At 37.4% G+C, this 21,237-nt stretch overlaps 1 protein-coding gene across 1 annotated transcript in view; it reads right to left on the reverse strand.

The window, feature by feature from the left end:
- Positions 1-1,052: 1,052 nt before the first annotated feature.
- The window catches only part of LOC129280711 (uncharacterized), a 47,313-nt gene continuing 27,128 nt past the window's right edge, over positions 1,053-21,237 (reverse strand). The window contains exons 3-4 of the mRNA XM_064111755.1: positions 13,571-17,558; positions 1,053-5,316 (exon numbers count right to left, since the gene is read on the reverse strand). Coding sequence (XP_063967825.1) covers positions 13,600-17,517 — 3,918 coding nt within the window. The 5' untranslated portion in view covers positions 17,518-17,558 and the 3' untranslated portion in view covers positions 1,053-5,316; positions 13,571-13,599. The remainder of the gene's footprint in view (positions 5,317-13,570; positions 17,559-21,237) is intronic.

Consider the following 21,237-nt stretch of genomic DNA (forward strand, 5'->3'; position numbering starts at 1 on the left):
TCTCAAGCGTCCATCTGAGAGAACGGAATTATGCAATCACTACGCAGACACTTTCTGGAACTTAGTGAATCTATTGTCAAAAGCCCTTCATTACAAAGCAGCCTTTGTCGAAAAGTGTTGAATCAAAACAGTAGTGTCGTCCTGGAGTCTGTACAAACAACATATTTGCAAGTTTTCATCAGCTCCGAAGCTTAGGACGATCTGCTGTCTGGTTCACCAATTTTCGACAATGACCTCTGAGACGGGCATTTTCAATAGATTCTCAACGTTGCAGCAAGCATCTGCGTAGTAGTTGTGAAAATTCTTTTTCAAAGTGGTATGGTATCTTTGCACAATCATGAACATGTACTATCAGGCCGTTTAGAAATGGGTTGAATATCAATCAAAATTTCTGCACTTTGACCTGTTAATACAATTCTAATATTTCATACTTATATATGTATATATCATAAATTATATGGCATAAGCAAGAACATTTGACAAACATCATATTGGTTCCCAGAACCCTTGAGTTACACATTACAAATATAGCATATCATTGTTAATATCAATGGCAACATTCCACAGATATATTAATACTTCTCTGTACATCACATACTTGATTTTGTACATATGTAAATTTTCTGAACTTGAATAGGATTATGTACACTCATGTTTTTAACAATTTTTATTAGAAATATAAGGAAAAAAAGAATACACAACAATATATATATACTGTACATGTACAAGACTAGAAATAAGGTGGAGCATTACATGTACATTGCAGATCCCTAACAGAACACCAGCCCTCCAGTACTTTACACAGGTAAGTTCACCCCCAACAATAGAAACATATTGGCAAAAGTCCATCAAAGCTTTAATATCAGATAAACAGATTTTTTACATTTTGATTTTGTAACGTCACATATAGACTCCATTAAATCCCATTTTGAAGACAGTTTTACCACGCCAAAGACACAAAATTGCAACCAGGAAAAAATGGTACTCTTTTTCAAAATTCTAAGTACAATGTCAAGCTAAAACAAAACCTTTTTTTTTTTTTTATTCATTTTGGTTAATAAAGCTCATGAAAACAACCCCAAGCATTCAAATCGTGATAAACACTACTTTTCTAAAATTTCGAACGACCAATCCTTTGTATACAATAGTCAATAAAGAGGGGAACAAAAGGAACCTGTGACATATAGCTTAGTAATCGATCATGGAGCTGCTCTCGAATGATTGCACCGATTACAGCGTATGATTTATTTTATAAAAGTCAGCCCCTCAATCAACTGCTAAGCTTCAATGATACAAGGCCCACTAAAGAACAGATTCTGGTTAGAAGGCATTTCTTATGCTTAGCCCTAGTACCAATGTGTTTGTCAAAAATATTTGCCTGAAAAATTCCCTTTTACATGAAACTGAATATGCAATGATAATTTCAAGATTTCCTAGAGTATCATAATTACAAGACGGCAGCCAATGAAAGCATCTACAAGTGAAAGATATTCTATGAAAAAATTGCAGGATTTTACAATTGCCAAATTACAGTGTATTTTCTATCCCTACATAAAAGACTCATATGTAGCAAATCAGAGATAAATAATATGCATCAAAAGAAAATAAATAGAATACAAAACTACTCTCAAAGGAGATAAATAATTACTGTCCATATACAATGGGAGATTATTATCTTTATAGAAAATTAAGACAAAAACAAATACTACAGTACGCACCATAACTGCACACAAAACAATTGTTCTGCATAAAAAGTGACACCATAACTTGTTTTGCACCTGATCTTGAGAACCATGGACATAATTAAAGCATTTACTTTACTTCATATTACTAATTTAATACAAACAAGAGACAAGTGTAGGCAATTAATGAATGTATCATAGAACATTCTATTAACAATGAACTGGTACATTAAATCTGTCTGCATCAATTCTCCCGAAGACCACAAAAAAATTCTTGGAATCCATAGAAATCCATCAATGCAGGGGTAAACTACGTTTTTTAAACCAGATTTTTAGGATTTGAGATAAATTCAACTAAAAAGAAGTCACTGGATTTCTTTTTGATACTCAATCTGGGAGCTCTTTGCAGAAAGAGCTGTGATCAAACATAACTCTAGAAATTGGGACTTGCACTGTTACAGTACCCTTTCTGCAGTGGTTACGGGCCCCCAGCCTTTGAAATGCTTCGACTTGAATAGGCACTCATTCAAATAATGCAAACTTTACCAGGTGTATAAAAAAAAAAACCTCACTTTCATTTCTTTTCCTGAGAAAAGTATTAAATCTGCAATCATACATGAACCTCAGCAGAATTTGAATACATACAGTGTACAGTCACGTACTTCAATAGTGTTTTTTACCATACATCCAGGGGCGGATCTAGGATTTTCCAATAGGGGGGCACATTTTTCCGAGGAAAAATTTCACAAGCAAAAAAATAAAAAATAACAAAATAAAGGTCTTCACTTTCAACAGGGGGCGCACACTTCTGTTTTAATGGCATTTTTACATTACAAATTTTAATTCTGATTCTCAAAAGGGAGGGCACGGGCCGCCTGTACCCCCCCTCCCTCCCCCTGGATCCGCCAGTGCATGCATCAACATGCATCAGTGTTCTGGGAATAATTGGTACACTTGAATACTAAACAATTAGAAACAATGAATACAAAAATAAATGAATAACGGCGTATAGGGCCTGTCTTCAACCCGATTTCTTCTGTATCACAATATGGTATTTTTCGTAAGCTTCTTTCATGAATATAAAGGAGTAAAAATATTGAACCCAATTCAAAAGGAATGATGGTTTAAAGCAATTGGTTTATACTTGACTGCTGCAGTAATTATGCATTGGATGATAGTGACCTAACGCTTTCCCAGCATATATAATTGGACATTTTCATAGCAAAAGCTCTGTGTAACTCAATCTCTACATCTATAGAGGGCAGCATTCACCCTTTTCCCTGGCACTGGTTTCATCTATACAGTATTTGCATGTATAACACTACAAATGCATCTGACATGACAAATATTATGTGTAATACAAAATTATGTATGCGACAAAAATGTTGAACACATAAATCCATTTCTCAAATGGGCACAGATTAATAGGGATAGAAGAGGAGATATTGCAACAATAATAATGCTATCACTGAAACTATGAAAGCATGGTTTTTCAGCGCAATGGTTGAATGGACAAGAATCTGATCGTTTTCAGTGTTCATGAATATTGTTTTGGGGCATAGAAAAAAGGAGTGGCAAGCGAAGCAGATATATACCATCAATGAGCAGTGAATATTCAATTGACGCAGGGACTCAAGAAGGCATGTAAATTTGAACAGATTTGAACCATTCCCATAGGCAAGCAAAGCGGAATAAATTAGCATTGGACAGTTGACTTTTCATTGAAGATAGTAACTCAATTAGAAATGGTAATCAATGAATAATAATAGGCAACAATTTTTTTCATTTTTGGGCTACTTTTAACAACCCACTGCCTAATGTGCAACACTGTTCACATACATGTAGCAGTGAGTGGGGATTTTTCAGGGCTTCTTTTTTTTCTAGGTGTCTTTTGAGACTATTGGGGGTGAAAATTCCCCGAGCCTACATTATTTTTAACCTGAATTTGAACCATTTGCAAATCCAAGTACGGCGTTTTATATGCAAGGTACATTTTACGCCTACATGGCGTACATGAACAATAAAATTACCAAATAGAGCAATTTAATGTAAAGAGTTTGGTATAATGAAAGCAGAACAAAAGCAGGGCATGCATATTGTATGACACACATCCTTATCACACTAGGAAAATAAAACCATAACCAATACTGTCTTTCAAACCCTTCACAAACCGGCAACAGACAATACCATTCCCATGCAGTTTCTCTCTTATTTTGAGCAAAGTAATTCCAGTTTGAAACGTTGGAAAGTATGCAACAGGTAAAATTTGGATTCCTATAACCCTTCCCAGTTGAAAATATGATCATCCATTTTAGGTAATACATGCAACAGTTAAAAAAATCATATTGCGCAAGGGCTTCTTTCTTATGTGGAATGAATGTTAATTCCTGGAGAGCGGTGAATTGTTAAAGGCAACTTGTCAAAAAGTCTATGCTGCATCTTTTAGCAGAAGTCCAAGTGGGTGTTTCATAAAGCTGTTCGTAAAGTTACGCAAGACTTTACGCACTACTGATGACCTTTCTCGTGCCACACTATCTCTATGTAGCTCACTTAGCACCTAAGTTAATGTTCCAGTCGTGCGTAAAGTTGTACGTAACTAACTTTACAAAAAACTTTCTGAAACACCCACCAGCTTTAGCATCTTTCCTGCATCCTCCATTCTTTCAGTCTATGATGAAATACGGGTTGGTAATTGTTGAAAGGATTCCTGCGCCAAAAGTAGCGACTATGGCGTTTGACAAGGTGCCTGTTATTGTGTACACCATCCTCGCCCCCACCTTCACTCCCACAATAAAAATATGCTTGTGACACCCAGGACGTTATCCATGTATAACGAATGAAGACACTGCTGTTTCTGGAAATGCTGATGGAAGGTGGTATATAGATATCGCAGGATCTGGAGACGGGATCTAAACACTGTATCTGGTGCAGATGTAACAATAAGGAGCTTTCACCTTGGACGGCGGATGCTGCTGTGACAGTTGACGTCCATACCTGTGCCGCTGGGTGTTTGGGCATTTTGGTCCTGCAAGTAAATTGCTCAGGGATTTTTTGGATGAGGACATACTCAGTGTAACGCATCAGAGATATATCACATGGCCGAACCTCTCTGGTCATATAATGTTCAGCAACACACTACAACTCACCCCCTAAATATTTGTAAAATACCTCGAGTTGACACATGTGTGCAGACGGTTCAATCATCAAATTCAATTGTTATAACAGTAGTGCGTTTTGTTTGTAAATTAGAAACGGCTTTATAATGACACATTTCCCAGTACTTTACTGTTTTGAATATATTGATGTCAAATCAGAGCAGTGAAAAGAGCACTCCTTCTCAAAGACCAATATGCAAATGATGTCATAACCTCATATCGCCCTCCCTCAGAGGACATAGGAAAACGCATAAACAAAGTTGTCAGAGATGCACCAGCTGTCGATCCCAATGCATGCAAGGCAATGGCTACAGCCTCTAAGATGGCGGCACGATGACATCGATGCATACGGTCCATTCCCTGCGAGCGAGTCCAGCCCTCCACATCGATTAACCAGTCACCTCCTCTGAACTGAGAGCTAGCTTGGTTGTTAGTGTCGTCCGGCTGGAGTCCATCACATCAATTACATACATGTAGATCTGTATAAGGAACATGGGAAGAGAAGATGAGGAAAGAGTAGATTAAGGAATGAAATCTCTGGGTAGTGCGTACTAATCTAAAGCTACACTGCCGACGGAGGTGAATGCTCTTTCAGTCCGGTGATGAACATAATAATCCGGCTCATTGACATTGGGTGTTTCCTGTACACCTGAAACTATGCTTTGTTGTTGGGGACGGGTAGGCTTCTACGTTTCAAAACTGTACAAGCTTTGGAAGGGGTCCACATTGTCAGAAATTTGCTTCTAGTCAATTTATCATAGCATTTTACGAGTCAGATTCCATGTATACAGAAGAGAAGTAGCTTTTCATATCTCGTCATCTCAGAGGCTGATCCCTTTACGTGTATTTTTAATCAAAATTTTTTTCTTGGAGTTTTGTTCTCTAACCACAACTGTGGAGGCCTAAACTGTACATATATATGTTCCTGAAAAAAAATACAGATATCACATATGTTTGTCATTGATATACTGGTCTTACAGAACAAACTCCCCTCGAAAATGTCATTCTCATCAGTCTTGGGCCCTTTATATCAATACCTGCCTACATGTATGCTAGATTTTTAGGTGATCTGTATCCTTATGACAACTGAAAGCTCTAATTCCCACTCCTTATACGCCCAGTACAAGTACCTGTGAGACGGCAAGTTTATGCACATTAGCACCACAGACTGATATAATTTGCTGATGGGCATGTGTAAATATCCGGATGTACACGTCTTCTTCGCACATTCACACCGAATCTAAGCCCCACTTCCTGAAGTAGTGATTAAAATTAGTTTCAGCTAATCGACTATGATCAATCTGAATAGATCTCCTACACAGGAACCCTCTGGTTCATAAACCCCACTTCCTGGACTGATGATCGAGTTCTGGCAGACTCATTGATGGACCTCTATTTTATGATAAGCTGGCGCAGATCCAGGAGGGTGGAGGAAGGCTGGTGCGGGCGCACTCACAAAGAATTGAAAATATAATGGTACACTCCTTATAATGCCTTTATTGCGCCCTCCATAAAATGAACGATAACTTGTTCTTTTTCCTGGTCAATTGTTTCTGACAAATTCATACCCCTTTGAAAGTCCGACTCTGGATCTGCATCTGATATTAAAGCTTCACGCAAGTATTGTTACAGAACGTTGCGCTAATTCAAACTAAAAGGTTTCTATATTAAAATGGCAGGAAAAATAATAAAAAATATTAGGGAAGATTTGAGGAAAATCCATCAAATATTAAGAAAGTTGTTATAATTTCAAGTTTTTGATTGGTGACGTCATAAACGAGCAGCTGCCCCTAAGGTATGTCTTATAAAATGAATAAATGTCACTTTTTAATTGTTCGTGTCTTCGTGATGACTTCTTTTTTATTTTATTTTTGGTAGAGCTTGTGAAATGATTTGTGTATTGATATAATGAAGGGATAAAAACATTCTTAATTTTCCGAGAAAATGACATTTCATTGATTCTGTACCATACAATACGTACTGTAGAAAAGCTGCTCGCATATGACGTCACCACTCGAATAATTAACATTCTAATAACTTTCTTATTCTTAGATGGATTTTCCTGAAATCTTTGCCAATGTTTTTTAATCATTTTTTTTCTGTTATTTTTACAATATTTCCTTTCCTTTTCACTTTTGTATCGTTTTCTTTTGTTTTTCAAGTCAGAAACAGATTTTGTATCAATAGAAAGGTTGTGTAATTATCAGTTCAAATAAAAAACATCTTTTAGAAATCTTTCAACTGATAATTTTTTTTTTTATAGAATGGGCTTTAATACATGTACATGTAAGTTTTGTTTTGGGGTAAATGCATAAAGAGTTGTGTCTCTAGATGAGACACAATGAAGTACAAGGGCAACCCACATATTTTGGCAAGAATGAGAAGAGCCAGACTGTTGTCAAGTTCATCACCAAAACCTTAGAAAAGTTTTGACAACTTTGTCTGTTTTGCTGCCAAAAGTAGACTAATCTAGTAGTAGACGATATGTATGCCAAGCAAACTTAAATTGAATCAATGAAGGGCTGAAGAAATCCAATTAGGGTTGGTCAAATGGAAGTTGGATTATTGGCAATGTTGCCGTACATCCTGAAGGGGCGGATCCAGCTTTCGCCAATAGGGGGGGCCGAAATATATTTTCATCAACATTTTTCTCGATTGGCCGCTATAATCTGATTTTTTTTTGGGGGGGGGGGGGTTCAGGGGGTAGTCCTAACTAGAGACTGAAGTTTTAAGTATATGTTAGTTTTTATTGTTATAAACAAGATAAGGTATCTCATGTGGTCTTAATATATAATGCGAGCGCGAAGCGCGAGCTCAAATTCTTTGATATTTTATGTCCTTAGACCTGAAGATTCTGAGGAGATTTTATAATCATGAAAAAGATAAGTATCCAACTGAACAATGCGAGCGCGAAGCGCGAGCTGAAATTTTATCATAGTAACGTGAAAAGGGACTCAATTAGGACTGTTTTTAGTGATTAATGAAGAGGATACAAGTATCACCAATTAAATAATGAGAGTGCGAAGCGTGAGCTCAAAATTTTTGATATTCCGACCTGAAAACTGGACAGTCTAAGCGCGTTTTTATTTAAATACAGAAAAAGCTGTGTGTCTCAAACAATTAAATGCGAGCGCGAAGCACAAGCTCAATTTTTTTATATACTGACATGATAAAGGAGCATTTTGACAAATTTTGGTAAGTATTTCCAAAGAGGATAGGTAACTCACAAATCAAACAATGCGAGCGCGCAGCGCGAGCTGAAAATATTGATATAAACATTTTGTGTAAAACAAACAAAATAATTATAGCTTGATGTGCGAGCTAAAATATTGTGTGCAAATTGATTTCAGATCTGGATATATAAGTGTCATTTAATCCTCTTGAATGGGATTCATTGGCACAGGCAATGCGAGCGCGAAGCGCGAGCGAAATTTTTTATATAAAGTTCTTTTTCCAATTCTTCCCCTCACCCTTTTCTTGTTTCCTTTCGGGGTCGGGCCGGCCGTTACGAGGTTGTAAATTACACATCCTGGGTATGATACCTCTTTCCTACTTTTCTTTAGTGTTTTTCCTATAGTACACTTTTTCTGCAGGTTGTCAAAAAATAGGGGGGGGGCCGGGGCCGGCTCGGCCCCCTCCTGGATCCGCCCCTGTCTTGGATAAAAATATTTTGAAGAATCTGTTAAATGTACAGTAGATGATGAATAACACTTTACATGTAGACACCTCACGTCCTAAACTAAAAGTTAGAACTGTGTCCTTAGGCCCTTGGGAAGCCTCCTTGCAATGCTGCACACTCACATTTCATCGAATTGTTAACAAAATAATAGAGAATGCAAGGAAATTAAAGGGGCTGTGAAAGAGCCTAATTAGAGTGGGATTTCTGCTTTCTCGCAAAAAATTGGGACCTAAATGTTTTTCAAGCACACCATCTACAGTACATGTACACTGTACGTGTATACATGTATACATGTACATTGTACATACATGTACATTATGATATGATTTTATGATTGATTTGATAAATAGACATTGTTTTACAAATACAATTCATGCATATACATGTACAAACCATACAATCATGTAACCCCCATTTTGAAGAACCCTTCCACACCACTCACATGGCACATTTTATAACATAGGAAACCACGGGGGGGGGGGGGGGTATTTGCTTTTTACCCCTCACTCAGTACACAATTTTCTACTAATAATAGAAGAGATAGAAAATAAGTAAATAAATGACAAGACTTTGAACTGTGTGTTCTGTATGTGTATGTGTGTACCCAGACAGCAGTTTAATCAGAAATGAAATTCAAAGTGCATCTTCTATTAAAATATTCCAGTTTAAGATTGAACTTTTTTTCTTTCAAATATCACTTTCTTTTCTTTGATTATCCCCATATTAATATAAAACAGATTCATAGGAGGGACATGTAAAGTTTGCCTTGAAGGGAAAGTTCCCACTGATGATAAGTTATATAAGCAACAACAAAAAATATTGGTGATGGTTTGGTGAAAATCCAAATGAGTGAGTTAATATGAATTTTGAAAGTTTTCTCTTTGTGACATATGCTAGCATCTTCCCCATCCAACTTTTGAATGGAATACGATTGATTCAAATAGCTTTCTTTTAGAAGGAATAAAATGACGAGTCTGATGATATTTCCACTGCACAGATAAGATCACTTTATTTCTTTATTTTTTTTTCTCAAAAATGGCATTTGGGGAATTTTTATCACTCAACATACGGAGGAGTTGTTTACATACCGATGACATATCAAAACTTTTAAAAACTCATGATTTTATTACGGTATTCTTTGACAGATTACATTCAGCAATACTTTTATGCATTATTTTTACTTTATATTCAACTAAAAAAAATTATCAAGGGAGGGCAGCAACATGATCCTACATGTAATACCATACAGATGTATACAACTTTATTTCATTCTTGGAATTCTTTCACACTTTGAGATGGGAGTTGAATTTCATTGATTTCATACTTTTGGTTTGTAAGGAGGTCAATGTCATTTAGGGAGGCCTACATGGAGCTACGTTCAGTGGCGTACCTAGGATTTTCCACAGGGGGGGCAAATTCGTCCGCCAAAAAATTTGACAAGCAAAAAAAAAAAAAGGATTTCGTAACAGAAAAAAATTTGACAAGCCCCCCCCCCCAAAAAAAAAGTTTTTAACCACTAATAAAGGATTTCGTACCAGAAAAATATTTGACAAGCAAAAAAATAAAAATTAAAAAATAAAATAAAGGTCTTCAAGATTCGTCAGGGGGGACAGGGATATTTCCCTTGCATGGGTTGTGACTCGTCAGGGGGGCAATCTGCCCCCTCTGCCCCCCCCCCCCCCCCCCCCCCCCGTAGGTACGCTAGTGGCTACGTTCCATCGAGAAGCAATGTGAGGAAAAACAAAAATGAATGAGTACCGGGTAGTCTCCGTCTAGACATATTCACTGGATCCATTAATATGAAGGCCACAGGATTTACAATGAGGTTGATTTTAATATTGGAATAAATAAAGAAAAGAGTCCCAGTGTACATGCATGAGGATATATATATTTTTTTCTAATTAAAAATTCAGAAAAAGTGAATGTTTTCTTGAAATTGAAAGAAAAACAGTCGAAGAAAAGGGTGGTATCATTCTGAGTATATGTATTAAATATCATGTATTACAGGGTACAGAATCTTTCCCCAAATTTGGTCTGAAGAGGCCTCCAATTAACAAGAAAACATTTGCAACTGTAAAGTATTATTTATTTGACTTAAAGCTAAATGACAGTAGTTGCAGTAAAATACTGATTTCGTGAGAAAGTCTGTAAAACCAAGGTTAAGTATTACTATATCATTGTGGATCTAGATCTGGTACAGTTACATAAACTGAACTTTGTGAAATCATAATATCTAAGCTAAAAAACGATCACACTGAAGATCGCCAACACAGATAGGCACATGTGGGACAGTGTATTATTATTGCTGGAATAAAGACCCGACGGAAGTGACAGAATCCGCGCTTATTTTGCTTATTTCTCAGCAATTACACAATTTCTTCCAGAATCCTTTGGCACATATTTTTTATTCATACAAACAGACACTTTGGTGATCATTATATTAAATTCTGTAAAAAGTCATTTTGAGATCGTCCCCACAACTGGAGTTTATCTTAAAAGGTCAAGTCCATCCCAAAAAAAATGTTGATTTTAATAAATAGAGAAAATCAAACTAGCATATTAAATGCTGAAAATTTCATCAAAATTGAATGTAAAATAAGAAAGTTATGATTTTAAAGTTTCGCTTACTTTTCACAAAACAGTGATATGCAGAACTCAGTGACATGCAAATGAGACAGTCGATGATGTCCCTCACTCACTATTTCTTTTGTTTTCTATTGTTTGAATTATATATTTAATTTTTTACATATTTGACAAAAAGGACCAATTTGAATTAATCATATAGTATTAAACAATGCTAATTCCATAAGTTCGGGGAGGAATTAATCATTGTTTCACTTGACAATGAGGAGAAATTAGAATATTTCATAAAATAAAATGCAAAAGAAGTAGTGAGTGGATAATATCATTACTCTCCTCATTTGCATACCGACCAGGATGTGCATATAACTGTTTTGTGAAATTAAGCAAAACTTTAAGATGTCACAACTTTCTTATTTTACATCCGATTTTAATGAAATTTTCAGTGTTATGCTTGTTGGATTTTTCTCTTTTTATTCAAATCAATTTTGGGGGGGATGGACTTGTCCTTTCAAAAAATAAACATGCTTGGGATGGTTTAGCTCACAATAGCTTTATAGACAAATCTGAGTGCCCCCATATGGGAGGTCTGCATTACAAGACTAGTAATATATCAAAGAATTTCATTCACCCTGGGCATTCATGTTTAATGTCATGTCAACACATTGCAGAATGTTAATGTCATACCTATAGAGTACAAGGAAATGGAAAGGTCAGACAATACCTGGTTTCACACATGGGCATTGTAAAGTATAAGGCCCTTTAGAGTTTGGTAAAGGGTCTAGAATAATGTGAATGAGAACATTTCTGATATTGCAAGCATTTTAGTTGTCATTGAAAGTGTTTTCAGCCAATACTTTTAAATAAGCACATTTTCAGCCATTAAAATTTGGCATCTAGCCCCCTCTCAATGTTTTAAATTTTCATTCAAAATCAACCCTGGCGGCATCAGACCAAAATATTTTTATGGGAGTTGATGCTACTCTGTTTGTTGTTCAACAATACAAGGGATAGAGCTATATCTGGCACTGCACAGTGGTTGCTGGGCCCACGATTTATTGGGAATAACAATTTTTTCAGAGGATTTCTGTTTCTGATTTCTGTTTTGAACAATAAAATATGGATTTTTGATTTTTTTTTCAAATTCAGTTTCCTTGTTTTAGAAATGATCAAAGTCAATACAATCTTAAGCTGATAATATCACCATTCAAAGTTGCAATCGTGAAATACACTGTACATACTGTATGTTATGCACACAGGCAAAAAATTTATGGGGACTACTTTTTGCAACCTACTGCCTAAACATGCTACCTTGGATAAACGTGAACATTGCAGCGAATGAGGATTTTCAGGGGGTCTTTTCCTCTCTTTTTTTCTCAATTTCCAGGGCTCTTTTGAGCAATTCGGGGGCGAAATACCCCTGGCCTTTGTGTAATCTTTCCCTGCAGGCACCGCCAGGGGTATCGGCATGCGTGAGTGTGGTTTTCAGACCTGACAACAGTTTGTTGTTTTCTTCTGCTGGATATATACATGACGTCTATTTTAAGGGACCCTTAGTCATCCTGTCAATGGATATCAGGGTATCAAGTGGATCTATCTATAGCAGACAGATTCACCTGCTATTATATGCTTTGTGAAGTCGGTTTGAGTATCTTGTCAAGACTTGCAAGGTCACAGATACAGTTTAATAGATAGAGGAGGGGGAGGAGAATGTGCTGTGCAAGCCAACATCTATATCAACAAGGCTGCCAACATATTGCAATATCATAGTTGTTGGCTGAAAGAAAAATACAAATTTACAGTCCTGTTTTTTGTCATTGAGGGGATTTTGAGAATGCAAATAAAATATGAAGTGCATGATATCTGAAGAACAAACTATCCCACTGGAACTTCTCACTAAAATGAGATTCTTAAATATCATGAAAGTGAATGCTCAAATTGAAAAGATTTTCTACTCCAATGGTAGCCTACAATCTTCGCAGAGGCGGGAGCTATAACTTTGCAGTTTATACACTAACGTGATCGATGCGTCTGACATGGCAAGACTACAAAACAGTGCGTACAAAGCACCCGCCGGCTATACCTTTTCATATCTCTTTTTTACACTGTAGTCATTTTTTTTCTGTTTTAACTAGGATTAATTCCATTTTTTGTACCAACATCTGCCAACAGACATTTGTCAAGAACAAGAAAAAGACTAAAGTGTGAGAATGGAGGGTATGTATATGCTGTCTCTGCTCTGCAGCCACTGTTTGTAGTATTGCAACACCCAACATCTGTATACTGCCTATGTTTCACGAAAAAGCATTCAACTTGTAACAGTAAGGACAATACATGTAGCTGCAGCTTCCACCTAGGTTAGGCTAAACTGGAAGTTCCCCAGAATGCCCATCAGAATAGATATTCTCAAAGACAGATGCATGCAAGTGGCAGGGCACATCTGATTTTTTTATGTTATACATGTATATACTCACACATGTAATGTGTTGGGAAGCAGCAGATGTCATGATATGCTTTGGTTCCTGGCTTTCTTGCATTGGCACATCCACTTGATGACCCTTGCATTCTTGGTGACAATGGACATGGACTGGTCTGGAAGCTGCTTAGTGAACTTCCTCAGGTTCATCACGCCTTCCTCACTGACATTGCTCGTCTCTGACATGGCATAGGACGTGTTGGAGTCATCACTCTCCGATCCCCGGTGCGCCCGTGGCCTCCAGACATGCATCTCATGAAAGACTTCTTCTTCATCATAGACATGTGGTTCGCCAACCACCTTCAGGAGGCTTTCATCTAGACCCATCCTTTCAAAGAACTGATCAAGTCCATCAGCTGATGTGGCATTGCTTGGTTCTGACTTGGAACGTCGTATACTGGATGATTCAATAGAAACATCCCCATCACCTGAAGATTCAAAACTCTCAAGTCGAGCTTGACCAGTCTTCTGTTTAGTATTTTGTACTTGTATATCTAGTTGGGCCTTGGTCTGCCAAAATGACTTCCGTGTGTGTTCCTCAGGTATAACATCTTCATCACTGCTGAAATTCTTGTTACGGAATGGTCTTGCATTGTAGGGTTTCAAATGTTTAACTTTTCCTCTGGTTGCTCCTAAACCACAGTCATCTGACCTTGATGATGTGTCATATTCCCCTTTTGCTCTCGCATAACCTGAAGAAGAGGTACATGTGCCACTTTTGTGCTTCTTTTCTACATCAGCCTCGTGAGGTGTACCTCTGTAATCATGGGTTGGGGATGTGTCTAAGTCTGTACTCACTGAGGCTTTTCTTAATTCCACAAGTTTGGACGTCTTTTGGCACTTTCCAGTGGCACTGACTTGGTTGTCATCAGAAGATGGTTCCCTTTCCAAAGACTTTTTTGATGGTGCTGTTTGTCCTGGATCATCATACAATTCAACCAACATTTCAACTTCTTCCGCACCAGAAATCTCTTGGCTATCTGCACAAACAGCATGCTCTTCTGAAATCTTCAGTGCATTTCGGGTGTCTGATGTTGCAGATGATGCATGCGTTGTCCTTGGTGTAGCTAATCGAATGGAATTGGAACTGTCTATAATTATGGTTTCCTCCACTAAATCCTTCTTTGAATCCATATCATATTCCACTTCATCGTAATTTTGATTTAAAGGTGTAATTGACACCTTCCGTATCAAGGTTTGTTTTTCTGATGTCCTTTCTACGGACTCTGGTATTCCAGAGTCGTCAAAACTCACTTTCTTTTTCAGTTTCCCCGATTCACATGACCCTTTAGTTGGGGAACTTCCAGGACTGTCATATGCCTTGCTCTTTTTGAGAAACAGTTCAAGTTTCTTACTCAAATCCTGCTTCTGTTTTTCATGGGGCATCTGGAAAGGTGCGTGACTTGATGTTTTTTCTTTTTCTGACTCACAAGACGCTATTTTTTCTTCTGACTTTCGAATGGCGGCTTTGTTACAACTCAAAGACGTTGCCAGAGAAGTATTATCGGAAAGAGAAGTCTTCAATCTTTGCTTACTGTTGAAATCATCCCAACTGCAGGACTTGGAGTGAACAGGAAGCATTAACCTAATATTCTTGCTGTCATCATCATTCATGTCTTTACACTGTCCTGTTTCTCCAGAGGATATTTTGTGAGTTTGTCCTTCATGGTTCAAGGGTACATCGTCATTCTTTTCCTTCACATTGTGATATCCGAATTCAACAGCCTTTTCCTTACACTCTAAACCCAACTGAGCCGCTAACTTTCTTTGTGTTGGACTCTGGTAATTCATTCTTCTGCTTCGTTTAGCAAAGAGTCCTGACTGATCGTTTGACATTTTCGTTCTGTTTTCTTCAGTAGCTTGCTCCTCATTAACGTTGTCATGTCCTCTTCGAGTCGCTTGTGGATCTTTTTCCCGTAGGAGCATACCCTTTAACCTCTTCATATGGGTACTTAAAGAAGAGAACATTGAGCCTTGCTTTGGATCATCATCCCCTTCTTCCTTGTCTTCAACAACCACAGCTACATTATCAGGTATATTGGGCGGGGCAGTATTATCAGGGTTGGTGACATCTGAGACGATCTCGAATGATTCTTCTGGGTCGCTAAAGTGTGCAGGATTTTCAAAAATATTTTCCTTTTGGTCAACAGCAGCACCTTGTGTCAGATCCCCATTTGGGTCAGTAACTTCTTCGTAAAAATGATATGACATTCTTGTGTACTTGTTTATTATTGAAACATCCGGTTTCTTTGGAAGTGCAGGTTTACAAGTCGATGTCTTGGCCAATGACTGGGATGAATTTCCCTTGCCTTTCATCAGACCAACATCTGCAGACTTAGACTTGACCAATGGCTTTTTTGACAATGCTATGGTGTTATGGTTAGAAACCAGTTTAGGATGTAAAACTGGTTTTTCACCACCTCTGTCGCTGGATGAAGAGCAATGGCTGGCATCCGACGTTGATGGCTGTCTCTTGTGATTTTTCTTTGGTTTATGAGGAAGCGAATAAATATCTGAGGGATTGGGTAGTATTGCAGACTTTCCCTTTGGTGCTGCCTTTCTTTCATTACCCCTGGGAGAGGCTGAGTTGACAGAGTTTTTATCCGAAAATTGTTTTGATCGAGTTGTTGGGCTAATTTGACATTCAGCCGAATATTTCTCTTTAGATGATGTATGATTGCTGGTATGATCACACAATGTATTAGAAGGCTTCTTTGATAGAGTCTTTGCTACAGTTTGCTTTTCCTGAGTTGCCGGCGATTGGAAAGACCGGATCCTTGATTTGACAACGTGTGAATCGTCACTCTCTGTGCTGGTTAAATTTTCTAGGTCATTCAAGTCCTTACTTCTTGGTCTGCCGGCATTTGCATCTTTGGCCAGCAAATCAGCAAGGGAGGGTTTTGATCGGCTCGTTGGTGGGCAGGACTTTCCCCTGACTTTTGCACCAGATTTCCTGATACTTCTTCTAGGCGTTTCATCATGGGATGAAGATGATGTACTTGCTTGCTGATGCAAAACATTGAGGACATTTTGAATGTGGGATCCTGTTGGAGACTTTGGATCAGCAATGTTGTTTCTTTGCTTTGAGACATTGGGAGGTCTCACACGCTCCCTCCCCCTAACTGCAGGAGGTCTTGTGTTGCGGGAGAAGTAATCCCCCTTGCGTGGTAAGACTGGGCTGGTTTCACTAGATTCGCTAGACATAAAAGTTAAATTTCTCTTTGGTCTGTCTCTCCCTCTGTGATCCAACAATCTGGTAGGAGTTTCATCAGCTGTTCTTTCACTTGATGTCTCACCTCCAATCTTAGAGACCATTTCTTTGACAGAAGGCCGAGGAGAAACCTTGGATCTTCCTTCCATCAACTTTCTATGTTGAGCATGAAATTCTGCACCATCCGTGGTCCCACCAGTTTCCCCTCCACTTTCACTCACTTTATGAGCTTCAGTTTCTTTCAAATTTTCATCACGCTCAGGTGAATCTAGTGAAGCCTTCTCAAAAGCGACTGTTTTGTTATTATTACCATTTACATCATTAGCATGGTCTTTCATGCGCTTTCTTGATCTCCGGTTTTCCCGGTTCTTGTCGCGCCCTCTCCGGCTTTCTCTCTTTTCAATCTCATCAATCCTCTCCTGTTTAATGATTTGTTCGTTATGAGCCACAGGTGACACTGTCCTGCCTCTCGATTGTTTTGAATTGGTCCTATTGCTATCAAGTCGACGGTCTGTACTGTGATTGTTACTATTGTCGTTCAACTGCTTGCGAGGTGCATCTGGGTCCCATTTCAAGAACTGAGAGCGTGATTCTGCCAGTTGCTCAGCCGCAGACTTCCCATGATGTCTCTGGTTCCATAGGGCCTGCTGCCTAAAGAACTCTGGACCTTTGTTCAAAATTCCAAGAGGGGTGCTCTTGCCGTTATGGGCTTGCTTCATATCTGCAATAGGCATGGTGTCCTCTAAGACCTATGACAACTGGTCCTTACTTTATCCTGCAGAAGACAAAACAAAAACCAGAAATAAAGAAAAATAATAAGATATACATGTACAGTAATGATAGCATGTAAAGTTTATGCATTAAACAGTATGTGATGAGATTTTAGACACAGCTGAATAAAACAAGGCATTAATTAGATCATAAAGTTAAACTTTAACACCAAACATCACAGCAAAAATACATGTACTTACACAAGCTGTCTATTTCTTTTTTCATTTTCCTAATGCACAAAGCCCACAAGCCATACAATTTTGATCTGAACTTGATAGCAAGCTAGTGAAAAGGTTTTTGCTTTGTCTCGATCAGTTTTACTTTGAAAATGAAACGGTTGAAACCACATCCCACTTTATAGCTCTTCAACAGATGCAATAAAGTGAAAGTTGTGAACCAGTATTACAATTGATTGGTAATTAAGCATGCATAACTACAGTATGCGAGCTAATGAAATATGTTGAATAGGATAAATGCATGAAGGTCTGACACTATCAAAAGCAACTTGACAGTATCTAATTGGTGATGCTTCAAATGACAAAAGAGGAGTTTATTACATGTACATACAATGTACATGAGGAGAAGTTGAAACTGAATTATGAATGATTAAGCATTTACGGTATAAAGCATGAAAACAACTGAGCATGTGACTGTGAATACACAGCCGAGACAAATCAAATTAAACCACAAAGTTCTGTACTTCCAAGATATCAAGGAAGTAATAAAAAGAAAAAGAATGGCAGAATTAGACAACTGATTCAGGAATGAAGGTCATTTCTCTCTTTTTCTTGGGGGGGGGGGTTATACAAAAATGTCAAGGTTGTAAGAAAATACTTTAACCCACTGTGATCAAATCCAAAAATAGGGAAAGTGCCTATAATTCCTTCAAAAGCACTTTCATTCCTTCTACAGTATGGAGAAATAGGGACATTCCTTCCCCATTACATGTACTTCTGTATTATTTTCATCAAGTCTATAGATCAGGTGGGGTTTTTTTGGAGGGAAAGAGAACATATTTGAAAAAAAATATATACCTGTATATCTCAGACAATCATGGGCAAAAGATATATTTTTTCCACGAAGGTCAGATCAGTGTTTCCACTCTTCCTGAAATTTGGGAAATTTAGGAAAATTTGACTTTTTCCAGGAAAGGTTCGGGAAATGAAAATATTCCAGGATATTCCAGGATATAAAATTACAATTAAACAACAATTAAAAGTAGCAACTTTTAATATTTGTGTTATATTCAAAGAATTGTTTACCTCGATACGTAGCTCATAATTTTCTGCTCGCGCTTTGCACTCGCATTTCGAAATTTTGTTCCTAGATTCTTTAAGAGGACGTGAACAAAAAAATGTTAAATTCCTTGATTTTGGTCACTTGGGCCAAATTTAGGCTCGCTGTACATATTATTGCCTGATTTTCGTTAAAAATCGAACTTGAAAATTCACGGAATGTCTATGAATTTCGGGAAATTTGGGATTCAGTTTAGGGAAATTTGTTTTGGATCTGTGGAAACACTGGGTCAGACTTCTCGCTTTGGTCACATTGCCAATGGGGAGGGATCTCCATAGATGAGCCCTCTAAAAATAATAATAAAAATGCTTATAACTTTAAAGCTTGTTTAATTTTCTTAAACTTCCAAATTATTCTCTGATATTTCATTTTTACACAAGCATTTATTCCAACGGTTCTATTCTTCTTTTTATAAAGGGGAATCCAGCCTTGGTCATAATGTTGTGTGAATGAAAAAAAAAGAGATCCTAATAAAGGGGTACTCTGGGCTGAAAGCATTTCTATAGAGTAAATTCATTGAGCAAACTGCTGAAAATTTCATCAAAATCTGATAACGAATTTAAAAGTTAGCAATATTTTGTGAAAACAGTTATACATGTACATGTATGCACGTCGTCATAACATTCAGGTGAGCTAATGATGTCAGATCCCCACTTTCCATTTCCTTTTAATGTGTTATTACATGAAATTCATTTTTCATACAAGTGTGAATGATATGTCTCCTATGCCTCACCAAAGGGCACTAGCGCACCAAGTGGGAATCGAACCCTGTCAACGTAATCCGAAACCCCCGCTCTACCGACTGAGCCTTCGTGCCTCCTTGCACTGAATGGGGATTTTCTGGGGCTCTATTGGGGGGTTTTCCAGGGCTCTTTTTAGCATTTGAGAGGCAAAATCACCCTGAGCCCCCAGGTAACCTTTTTCCTGGAGGCGAGCACTTTTCGAGCAGGGTGAATAACATTTTGTGTACGCGGGTATAACACTGTACCTGGAGAGGCATGACTAAATGTCACACACCTAACCACTCAACTGCATCTGAAAATAGCCTTGCTTGATCAGGGTGTCCTCATTACACAATAAACTGGGACATCAATTCAATCCAAAGCCATAAACTGGGCTGGGCTTCAATGGCTTGATCCAGTTTGTGTCAGGACAAACAATAATTGTTTTTGAAAAATTATGAATCATATGACCTACTTGGGTATTGCGTTTCACACCATAAAGAATGGAAGATTGAAAACTAAACATGCACTGTAGGGTGTACAATCACCAATAAAAACTGTTGTTTTATTGCATTATGAGAACTTTAAATAGACCAGGGGTTGTCAATTAATTTTGTATAAGAGCACATTTGTCATCGGAAAACTGTACTGTGCAACTATCCAACATGTGTAGCGAGTGAAGCTTCACAGAATGGGGTAGAGTGTAAAGAGTCCTTACGCTGGCCCTTGGTTAGGGTCAAGGGGGTGGAGCCCCCATTTGAAGATTTTATGATTAACTGCAATAAACATGAATATAAATTCAATATATATTTATAAAATATAGTAAATAATATATATTTTTTAATATTGTTCGCATACATGTACATGTAGCGACCAGTATGCATGCAAGGCTTATTATAAATGTAATGCAACGCAATGCACTGCTTTATGAGAACCAATAGTCTAGAGATCAATAGGGAAATGGACCGTATAATGCATAAAAATATAGTTTTGAAAACCATCTTGTATTTTTACCGATTTTTTATAATTTTTGCCCCCTTTCTGGCTTATGCATGGATCAAGTTTTGAAGTTTTAAATAATTTTTTTGCCTATTATTAAAGGTCAAGTCCACCCCAGAAAAATGTTGATTTGAATAAATAGAGAAAAATCAAACAAGTATAACGCTGAAAATTTCATCAAAATCGGATGTAAAATAAGAAAGTTATGGAATTTTAAAGTTTTTCTTATTTTTCACAAAACTGTGATATGCACAATTAGGTGAGTCAGTCGATGATGTCCATCACTCACTATTTCTTGTGTTTTTTATTGTTTGAATTATACAATTTTTATTTTTTTACAAATTTGAAAATAAGTACCAACTTGACTGAACCATATAGTATAAAACAATGCTATCTACACATGTTCAGGGAGGAATTAATCATTGTTTTACTTGACAATGAGGAGAAAATTAGAATATTTCATATTTCATATAATAAAACACAAAAGAAATAGTGAGTGGATGACGTAATCAGTCTCCTCATTTGCATACCGACCAGGATGTGAATAGAACTGTTTTGTGAAATTAAGCGAAACTTTAAAATGTCATAACTTTCTTATTTTACTTCCGATTTTGATGAAATTTTCAGTGTCATGCTTTTTGGATTTTTCTCTTTTTATTCAAATCA

This window comes from Lytechinus pictus, chromosome 17 (genome assembly GCF_037042905.1).
Source record: "Lytechinus pictus isolate F3 Inbred chromosome 17, Lp3.0, whole genome shotgun sequence".
Taxonomy (NCBI): domain Eukaryota; kingdom Metazoa; phylum Echinodermata; class Echinoidea; order Temnopleuroida; family Toxopneustidae; genus Lytechinus; species Lytechinus pictus.